The sequence below is a fragment of the Anolis carolinensis genome, unplaced genomic scaffold (assembly GCF_035594765.1).
Source record: "Anolis carolinensis isolate JA03-04 unplaced genomic scaffold, rAnoCar3.1.pri scaffold_10, whole genome shotgun sequence".
Classification (NCBI taxonomy): Eukaryota; Metazoa; Chordata; class Lepidosauria; order Squamata; family Dactyloidae; genus Anolis; species Anolis carolinensis.
In genome coordinates, this window is record NW_026943821.1 from 4,554,661 (window position 1) to 4,565,756 (window position 11,096).

General features: G+C 42.3%; 1 protein-coding gene across 1 annotated transcript in view; it reads left to right on the plus strand.

Annotated features, from left to right (window-relative positions):
• dll3 (delta like canonical Notch ligand 3) overlaps positions 1-1,692 on the plus strand; it is a 45,351-nt gene extending 43,659 nt beyond the window's left edge. The window contains exon 9 of the mRNA XM_062962213.1: positions 109-1,692. Within this exon, the coding sequence (XP_062818283.1) occupies positions 109-114 (6 nt within the window). The 3' untranslated portion in view covers positions 115-1,692. The remainder of the gene's footprint in view (positions 1-108) is intronic.
• The last annotated feature ends 9,404 nt before the right edge of the window (positions 1,693-11,096 follow it).

Here is an 11,096-nt window from a genome sequence, read left to right on the forward strand (position 1 = left end):
AAAACAGGGTTGAGGATAGAACCAGGTTGGGGAGGGCAAGAAGGGATTGATATGCTATAAGGTTATGTTCTAATTCTTTCCCCTGCCCTCTTTCATCTTCATTTCTAGGTCTAAAGAAGATCCTTCTCCCAAGCCTTGGCATCTGACATCTGTATTTTATTTTTGATTTTTCTTCCAAATTTCTCAGCTAATTGAATGTTTACAGAGAACACTGAATGAACTCCCGGAGCAGCCAATGCCTTTATCCTGATTAACTTTTTATCCTCATAGTATTATAAAAAAAGACTCCTCTTTTTTTAAAAAGGAAAAATATTTAATATTTATTCTTGCTGCTATATATATTTTTTAATTTTATTGTTTTTGAAAGAAGAGCAACAGATTGACTCAGAACGATCTTAGGAACGGAGCCCGCCAATGGAGTGGAAAGTCAGAACCGGGTTTGGAGAGCTTTCTCTTGGATATAAGAAGAAAGGCTAGTTTTCTGTTTGGGATAAGGAAAGGCCCCAGTACCGGAATTGTCTGGTCTTTAGAAAAGGCAGGTCCTTTTCCTACAGAAGTGCCAGGGCTGAACTCATTTTTTTTACATGTTGTCTTTATTTTTTTAACTTGATGCTTTTACAGTTTTCAGGCTCTTCTCAATTGACTGTATTTCCTCCTTCACACTTCGAAAGAAAGATACACTGTCCTTTTGTTGGCTCGCTGGAAAGGTGTAGCAACAATATGAACCTTCACAACAGAAGTTAACATTTCTTGGATTTTATTTCTGTCCTGACTTCTGATCCGCGACCTGCAAAGCAGCTTTTAGTTTCAAAAAGTTATAAAGCACAGTTCACATTCATTACCATTATATAGTTGTAAGAAACAGCCAAGAGAAGAAATGTTATGGATTATAGGATGTGCTTTCTAAGCAAAGGATAGGGAACCTCTTTTTTTGTTAAAGGAGATCCTATTGCTTCAGGAATGGGTGCTTGGACAGGCCAAATCCCTTTCCAATTGAGAAATATATATGAAAGGGAAAATGGATATGATCGTATTTTGCAAGGACTACTTACCATAAAGTAAATAACGTTGGTTTGGAGACGGCATTTATATGAAACTTATTTGCTGAAGAAAATCCTCTGAAGTTCATGGCATCACTATAAGCCAACAGACCATTTGATGGCAGATACACAAACATATTTGGGTTCTTCAGTTAAAAAAGGTAACAGCAATTCAAGCTTCAAATATAGAAAAAAATCTATCTTTAAAAATAATGGTGAGTATGTTCATGCCAGGAAGGAAGGAAAGAAGGAAGACTCATAATCTGAAACTAGATCATTTCATATTTCTAGTAACAGCAGCCCTTTCTGTTTAATTCTGGCTTGGAAAAAAATAAGATATAATGTACATGTGTCATCTCAGATCCTAACCCTAATAGAAATATTACGAGGTGGACAACAGTTCCGGTTATTTTAAAATTGTTTCAATACAGAGACTCCATTTTTCTTTTAATTTAAAACAAACACATGCTGTATACATAAAAGAAGCCCTGCTGGAGATAACTTTATAGATATATTTAAGCTGTATATACTGTATATTTATAAGTACCGTGTTTATCTTCTACCACCCTCTGTATCTTTTCTTTTTTTAAAATGTATTCGTCCTTTCTCTTTTTGAAAAAAGTATATAAAATATCTATTTTGCTCATGAAAACCACTTTGGCGTTGTTTTCTTGCACTGTTTAGCTCATTCTGCATTGAGCCAAGAATGAAACCACATTCATTCTAATATTTACTGTATGCAAATTCTGAGAGTCCAGGTTCATTTTCTTTAGAGTATTTAAACCCCATGTTTCAGCTTTAAAAAAGTTCCTAGAGGCTTTCAGACTGCAAATTTGATTTTCTGCTCTCGCATTTAAACCTAATAAGTTAGGCAACATGAGGAAAGGGAGATGGCAATGGGAGAGCTCAAACCCGAGGGTAGGGCAGTGACATTTGGGATGGTCAGAGGACCTGTCCTCAACTGTTAGGATCAAGCTATGCTAGAACTATGCTGCCGGTTGTTTTCTTCCTCCAAGGCCATAGTAATTTCTCAACTAAATCCACCTGCGTATGCCAGTAATAGGATGCCAGACAATATGTGAAAAACTCCAAAGGGATTTTTCTACAGCAATCCTAGAGAAGACTGAAGTTCTGCCAGCACCTCGCATATCTTCCAATTAGGAAACCCCCTCCTGGATCTTCATACCTAACTAGATTTCATACCTCAAATGGACCTAGTGGAAGACCTTTCTTCATAATGAGTTCCTAGTTGATGCCAAATAAGTTTGCCAACAACTAAAATGTTGATGGGGTCTTAGAATCATAGAGTTGGAAGAGACCTCATGGGCCATCCAGTCCAACCCCATTCTGCCAAGCAGCAGGAAAATCGCATTCAAACCACCCCTGACAGATGGCCATCCAGCCTCTGTTTAAAATCCTTCAATGGAGGAGTCTTCACCACACTCTGGGGCAGAGAGTTCCACTGCTGAACAGCTCTCTCACACAGTTAGGAAGTTCCTTAGATGGAATCTCCTTTTTTCCTGTCATTTGAAGTTATTGTTCCACATCCTCATCTCTAGGGCAGCAGAAAACAAGCTTGCTCCCTCCTCCCTATGATTTCCCCTCATATCTTGATTCATGGCCCTCATCATGTCTTCTCTTCACCTTTTTTTTTGCAGGCTAAACATGCCCAGCTCTTTAAGCCGCTCCTCATAGGGCTTGTTCTTTAGATGTAACACAAGCACCTACTTGTCCCATTTTGATGGATTCTTTTCAATTGGTTGAGCTCGAGTACGTGGACAAGGTGATTGGAGAGGCGAGGGCTACCACATGCATCCTAGACCCCTGCCCATCCTGGCTGGTGAGAGAAGCCAGAGGGGGATTGGCCGAGTGGATGAAGGTGGTGGTGAATGCCTCCCTTCAGGAAGGCATATTTCCAGCGAGCCTTAAATTGGCTGTGATCAAACCGCTGTTGAAGAAGCCATCACTGGACCACACTCAATTGGACAGCTACCAGCCTATTTCCAATCTCCCCTTTCTGGGCAAGGTCATGGAACGTGTGGTGGCCCCGCAACTCCAGGCATTCTTGGATGACACTGATTTTACAGATCCAGCCCAGTCTGGCTTCAGGCCGGGGCATGGTACCGAGACAGCCTTGGTCGCCTTAGTCGAAGATCTACGCCAGGAACTGGACGGGGGAGTGTGTCCCTGCTGCTTCTGCTGGACCTCTCAGCGGCCTTCGATACCGTCGATCACGGTATCCTTCTGGGGCGCCTTGCCGGGATGGGGCTCGGAGGTACTGTTCTGCAATGGCTTCGGTCCTTCCTGGAGGATCGTTCCCATATGTTGTCTTTGGGAGACACCTCCTTGGCCCCACAACCATTGACTTGTGGGGTCCCGCAGGGTTCAATACTGTCCCCCATGTTATTTAACATCTACATGAAGCCGCTGGGAGAGATCATCTGGAGTTTCGGGGTACGGTGTCATCTGTACACAGATGATGTCCAGCTCTGTCACTCCTTCCCACCTGTCACTAAGGAGGCTGTTCAGGTCCTGTCTGGCCGCTGTGTCAGACTGGATGAGGGCTAACAAATTGAAATTGAATCCAGACAAGACAGAGGTCCTCCTGGTCAGTCGCAGGGCTGAACAGAGAATAGGGTTACAGCCTGTGTTGGATGGGGTCGCACTCCCCCTGAAGACACAGGTTCGCAGTCTGGGTGTTCTCCTGGACCCATCGCTGAGCCTGGAACCCCAGGTTTCGGCAGTGGCCAGGGGAGCCTTTGAACAACTAAGACTTCTGCGCCAGCTGCGCCCGTACCTTGGGAAGTCTGACTTGGCCACGGTGGTCCACGCTCTGGTTACATCCCGCTTGGATTACTGCAACATGCTCTACGTGGGGCTGCCTTTGAAAACGGCCCGGAAGGTACAACTAGTACAACGGACGGCAGCCAGATTAATAACTGGGGCAGCATACAGGGAGCGTACTACTCCCTTGTTAAGCCAGCTCCACTGGCTGCCGATATGCTACCGAGCCCAATGCAAAGTGCTGGTCTTGGCCTACAAAGCCCTAAACGGTTCTGGTCCAACTTACCTGTCCGAACGTATCTCCTCCTACGAACCTACGAGAACCTTAAGATCATCTAGGGAGGCCCTGCTCTAGATCCCACCCGCCTCTCAAGTGCGGCTGGTGGGGACGAGAGATAGGGCCTTCTCGGTGGTGGCTCCTTGGCTGTGGAACTCCCTCCCAAGAGACATCTGGCAGGCTCCGTCCCTCCTGGGGTTCAGAAAGAAACTGAAGACCTGGCTATGCAAGCAAGCGTTTAAAGAATAAGTTTTGTTGGCGTCGACGCAGTCTGGATTAAGGTTTTTGTACAAGGTCTGGCGGATGAATGGCACAAGCAATTTGCACTGTTTTAATTTTGTTTATTGTATATTATGATACTATTTAAGCGTTTTAACTGTTTCAAGGTTATTTTATTGTATATTGGTGTATTGGCATTAATTGCCATTTTTGTAAGCCGCCTTGAGTCCCCTCGGGTGAGAAGGGTGGGGTAGAAATGATAGAAATAAATAAATAAATTTGAGTTGCCCTCCTCTGGACACATTCCAGCTTGTCAACAGCCCCTTTAAGTTGCGGTGCCCAGAATTGGACACAGTATGATTCCAGGTGTGGTCTGACCAAGGCAGAATAGAGAGGTAGCATGACTTCCCTGGATCTCGACCCTATACTTCTATTTATGCAGGCCAAAATCCCATTGGCTTTTTTTAGCTGCCTCATCCCATTGTTAGCTCATGTTTAACTTGTTGTCCACGAGAACTCCAAGAACTTTTTCACACGTACTGCTGTCGAGCCAGGCATCCTGAATTCTGTATCTTTGCATTTCATTTTTTCTGCCTAAGTGGTGTCTTCATCCTAGCAAGGTTGTGTTTGTCTAAGGTCCCTTTCCACACTCTTTGACACCACTTTGACACAACTGAAACTGTCATGGCTTCTATGGAATTCTAGGATTTACTTCCATAGGCTGGGATTTAGAATTCTCAGCCAGGGAGATCTAGTGCCTCCACAAACTACAAATTCCAGGATGAAACCATGGCAGTTCATTTTATAGTGTACATAAGGCCTGCAATTGAGGAGATGTTCCTTCAAACTTAATGTTGCTCTGTCTTCTTTTTACCCCGCTCTCCTCCAGAAGACCTGCTCCTTCATAACTAAACAGAGCAACGTGTTAATGCGGAAACCATAAGGTTAGGCAGGCAAGTGTGAACTTTGCTGACCTGCTCACCCTGGGGCAACTGTTTACAAGCAGCTGTCAACACACACAAAAACATTGAAAAATGAGCAAGGACTCCTCCCTCTGTGCACCACTCTCAGGGTGTCTGGTGGTCATGGCAGAAAAAGAAGGTGCCCCCTTTTCACCAGCCATGAAATAGAATGAGGTCAAATGCTTAGAAATGGGTATGCCTGGAGCCAGGAAGGTGGAAGTTCCCTATAAAAGAAATTTCATTCTAAAAACAAGAGCGGTAGATCTAGTGAAAGTGACTATTTTTGACAGCTGCCCCAGGATGAAATAAACCACCACACCCCAGTTACAAAGAAAACAAACCATAGTCACAATTTTCTTCACTAAAATAAGGGAAACATAAATTAATTGGTTTCTCTTTTGCATCATTTTCCTAGGTGAAGATCACGACAACTAATGAAATTAAAAGGTGTAGAACCCATGCCCTATGAAGAGCAACTTCAAGAGTTGGGTATGTTTTAGTCTGGAGAAGAGATGACAGGACATGATGGGCCATGTTTAAATATTGGAAAGGATATCATTGAGAAGAGAGAAACAGCTTGTTTTCTGCTGCTCCAGACCTTAAGTTATGGGAAAGGTGTTCAAACTACAGGACAAGAGATTCTGCTTGAATATTAGGAAATCTTCTCAATGGTGAGAGTTACTTGAGAGTAGAATCTGCTGTTGTCTCAAAATGTAGTGGAGACTCCTTCTCTGAAGCTATTTAAGCAGAAGCAGTGGATGGCCATCTGTCAGGAGGGCTTTGATTACTGCATGGCAGTGAATAAGGCTGGATGACCTTTAAAGTCTAACTCTATGACTCCGTGATGATACAGATAGATCCAAAGCCATAGGGCTGGAGGAACAGACTCTACAAGTATCAAGTCCCACCTGCTTCATGAATTTTGTTGTGGTTTTCTGGATAAATCTCAAATTTCTTAGCTGCGGTCAACATCTGTCTGACAAGAGACTGTTCCAAAATACTAGACCTAATCAAGATACTTAAAGATCTAGAACAGTAGTCCCCAAATCTTGGTCTTCCAAGTGTTTGGGATTTTATTGCCCAGAATTCCTGACCATTGGGTAAACTGGCCTGGGCTTCTGAGAGCTGAAAATCAAAACAACGGGAAAATCAATTGTTAGGAGATTGTCAATATTACTGTATCATTCAGTGTTCCACCATATTGTGTTCATGAGCTGTTTCTTTTCTCTCCTGTAAATGTGCTGCAGACTGGTGGCTGATGGTTTATAGCCTAGCACCAGTTCACAGATCATCACTTTGAGAGGCACTGAAATAAATGGAGAGAAGCAACTAGAACAGCTGTAAAAATGAGCTACATCCATTACAGGGCATCAAGTGTTGCTGGAACATTAATTCATTTTACAGCCACATTAATCAAGCACCAAAGGTGCCGCTTCCACAAACAACAAAATTACACGTATGCATGACTAAGATAACACAAAACAAAAACCCGACAAAGGGGGCCCGCAGCCCTTTCAAACAACTAGGGTCACACAAACAGCAGCTCCACTGTACTTTGTTTTTATAATAAATTGAGAAGTCTGGTTTAAAAGAGCCAGGATGCTTGACCTTCAGAGTCTGATGGCACATGCCAAGCCCTCTGGCAATTAATAATAATGAATTCCACTCTACAAACAGCTAGGGCTCACCTACACAAACACACTGATCACATGAGGATTCTCACACACAAAGTGTTAAAAATGTCACAGGTCCAACTTTTGCATCAGTTAAATACACAATATTTTTGTTGATGTCAGTTTGAGCCAACATTTTAATTTCTGCTGAGCCATGGAACCCATGGGTGATCTTGGGCAAGGCACACTCTCTCAGCCTCAGAGGATAGCAAAGGCAAAGCCCCTCTGAAAGAATTTTGCCAAGAAACAACTCAAATTTTAGCTTCAATACTGATTACTGAAAGAAAGAAAAAATAATCCTCTCAAATTAGCCATAGCTCCCTACTCTCCAGTGCTTCACAAATGAAAACCAGAATACATCTAGTCAAGTAACATCAAGATGGCAAAAGCATTTCAACTGAGCATCTGGAAATATCATGTAGGCATCCAAATAAAATGATAATGGTTGAATTATGGAAAGCTCCAGTATTAACTGCAGCATACAAACTTAGTAAAACATTGTACATGAATGAAGAAGGTTTTTCAGGCATGCATTGTTTGTATGCTGCAGGACTCACCTTTGGTAGATCAATAGCTGCATATGGTAGTTCATTCTCAACTTTGACACAGGTGTGGAACCCATTTGGTGCTTCATCGAAGAAAAGCAACTTGAGGAATCTTGGTCATACCTGGCTGAAGGATTCTGGGACTGACTGCTCAAAAAGGTGCTTTTTTTCTCTGCTCTATCCTGCAGTATTTTGAGAAAAGGGATCAAGGTCAGCTCTTGAATGCATTTGAATGTACCACCGGCCAGTCACCTGCCGATTCTTGATGATCCCATTAATTGCCTAGAATTTTCTTAGGCAAGGGATACTCATATGTGGTTTTGTCGGTTCCTTCCTCTCAGATATCACCTACAGCACCTCAGATTCTCCCATCCAAATCCTAACGGGGTCTGACTCTGCCTAGCTTATAAAATCAGACAGAATTTGGTGGCTTTAGGTTATTTAGCTACTGTACAAAATTGGATTTGCTTTTTTTGGCGTGGGGGAGTTGCACAACATGGGGCCGGGCTGTGGCGCAGTTGGCTAGTAACCAGCTGCTATAAATCACTACTGACCGAGAGGTCATGAGTTCGAAGCCCGGGTCCGGTTAAGCCTCCGACCATTAATAGCCCCGGCTTGCTGTTGACCTATGCAGCCCCGAAAGACAGTTGCACCTGTCAATTAGGGAAATTTAGGGACGCTTTATGCGGGAGGCTAATTTACAACACCATAAAACTGCCAGCAAAACACGAGGAAAGGAATGCGGAAGTACAGCCAATACTGGATGGTGAAGCAACAGCTTCCCCTGTGGCCGGAATCATGAAGCTGGAAAAATGTTAAAAATGCCTCTGAGTCTGTCTAATGTATGTTGTTTGTCTGTTGGCATTGAATGTTTGCCATATATGTGTTCATTGTAATCCGCCCTGAGTCCCCTGATGGGTGAGAAGGGCGGGGTAGAAGTGATGTAATAAATAAATTTCTAACTACAGTCCATTCATTGGGGATTGATTTCATCATTCCCACTGCCATTTCTTTTATAATGATACTAGCTATGCCCGGCCACGCGTTGCTGTGGCGAAGTATGGTGGTATGGGAAATAAAGTATTGAGGAATTGGTGGTAGTTAAGGTAAAGGGTAAAGGTTTTCCCCTGACATTAAGTCCAGTTGTGTCTGACTTTGGGGGTTGGTGCTCATCTCCATTTCTAAGGCGAAGAGCTGGCGTTGTCCATAGACTCCTCCAAGGTCATGTGGCATGACTGCATGGAGCGCCGTTACCTTCCCGGCAGAGCAGTATCTATTCATCTACTCTCATTTGCATGTTTTTGACGTTCTGCCAGCCTGTTTATATTGGATAAGTGAGACTCTGGTGTATATTTATAATCTTATATTATGTGCTTAGAACTGGATTATATGAGACCCCTTGTACACAGCTGGATAAAATGCACACTGAAGTGGATTATATGGCAGTGTGGAGTCAAGATAATGCAGTTCAAAGCAGATAATATGAGATTATAAATGGGTTATATAGCTGTGTGGAAGGGCCTTGAGTCTACACTGCCATATAATCCAGTTCAAATCTGATAATCTGTATTTTATAGGCAGTGTGGAAGAGGCCTAAGTGAGACCTAACTCTGCCTGTCCCCTGGGCTGATTGCGTTACTAGGAGACCAAGTGGGCGGAGCTTAGCCTTCTAACTGGTAGCAATTGGATAAAAACAATTATTCCTCTCCCTCTAATTAGGACTTTATTTTTCTTTTTTTTTTGCTGTATCTACCTAGAGGCGTGGATGAGGGGTTGTGCTGTCAATTTTTGAGGTTGTGGGGTGTTTAGTTTTGTTGTTTTGTTGGTTGCCGGGATTCTATCACTCTTTTATATATATAGATATGCCAAAGCCTTTCTACCTTCCAGCTGTTGTCTCTGCCCCATCCCTCGGAAAATTGTCTCACCCTATTTTTGCCTCTGGTTACTGAAGTCCGGATTCCGATTGCAAGATATTGCACCAAGTTCAAAGAAAAACTATGGGCAGGATTCTTTCTTCCTCCCCCCCCCCCCCCCAACTTCTTTCATCTTTCCCAATCACCTTTGAAATAGAACCATATATTATAGGGGAATTCGTTCTATTTTTCTTACACTCTTTTCCTTTCACCTAAATATCCTGCACTGCATTCTAGCAGTGCCCTCTGGTGTCTCAGCACAAAATCAATTCATTGTATCAAGACATCCCAAAACAAAACTGCTCTTTACAGTTCCCTAAACTTCTGAAACTTTATTGTTGCTTTAGCGAGAAAAATATAGAAAAAGGATAGAATTACTGTATATGCAAACAAATACAAAGTAGCAGAGAGAGTGGCTAAAACTGGCTTCTTTTAGTTTATTAACATCTGCCTCTCCTAGGGATTTCTTGGAAATATTTATTCAGAGGTGGTTTGCTGTTGTTTTTGTCTAAGAGAGTGTGATCTTTGCAAGATCACCAAGTAGGTTTAGATAGCCGGAAAGGGGTCTGAACCTTAGTCTTCGAGAATGCCATTTCAGCACTCCAAACCACTGTATCCCTCTGGCTATCAATTAACTTCCCTGTTCCATATTTCCAAGAGCTGTGGATGAGTGGCATTAAAATAGGGAGAATATCAGCTTTCAGATGACTCTATTTAGTATGGCCTGAAAATGATTCTTGCTCATTGCAAGCAAGTAATGACTGCAAAATTTGGTAGACTGGAGATGAATTTACATTGCAAAGTTAATACTGGCAGTTGCAGTTTTAAAATGTCTTCTTTCTGAGCCTGAATATATTGCACAAGATTTCCCTAGCCTAAAATGATGCATTTTAATATATTTGGTTTATGGTTCCCGTCCCCTTGATCTGGTCATGTAAGTGTGATTTATTGTTATAATTGTATTATTTCACTTTGTTTAATAATGTGTATTATGTTGTTATATAATGTTTGTGTTGCTTTTATGACTGTAAACTGCCCTGAGTCCCATCCGGGAGATAGGGTGGTATATAAATAAATAAATAAATAAATAATAATAATAATAATAATAATAATAATAATAATAATTATTATTATTATTATTATTTCTCTGCCAGCAAGTGCTGGTGCATCACCAAACTACCAATCTCATGATTTTCACAGAATTCAACACCTTTTCTGCCCATTTCCACCTCTCAAATGTTCCACGCACAACCGTTACTGGGCCCTAATTGCAATTTGTCTCTTGGGAATAATTGGCACACAATATTTCTAAAATATTGATACCCCATGTTTGGTGCCAAAGCACTTTAAGACTCTTTACAGAATGAAACAAGAGCTATAACCACAGCTCAGGGTAAGTGGTAAACAAAAAGTATTGGAGAGGAGGATAAAGAGCAAAACAGAGCTAGAAATTGAGAAATTTTCATTTGGGGGGGAGAATTCACCTTTGGGGAGCAGTGCCCTTATCCCCCCCCCCCCCCCGGTTTTCCTTAAGAAAATATCTATGTTGTTCAAAAGTAGAGATACCGAATATGTAAGAGCTCCTTGGCAGTACTTTGCTCATTTTTCATTTCCACCTTAAAACCAACTCAGCCTGGCACTTCCCAAGTCCCTCCTTCTCTTGCAGCCCATTAGCTGCCTGGC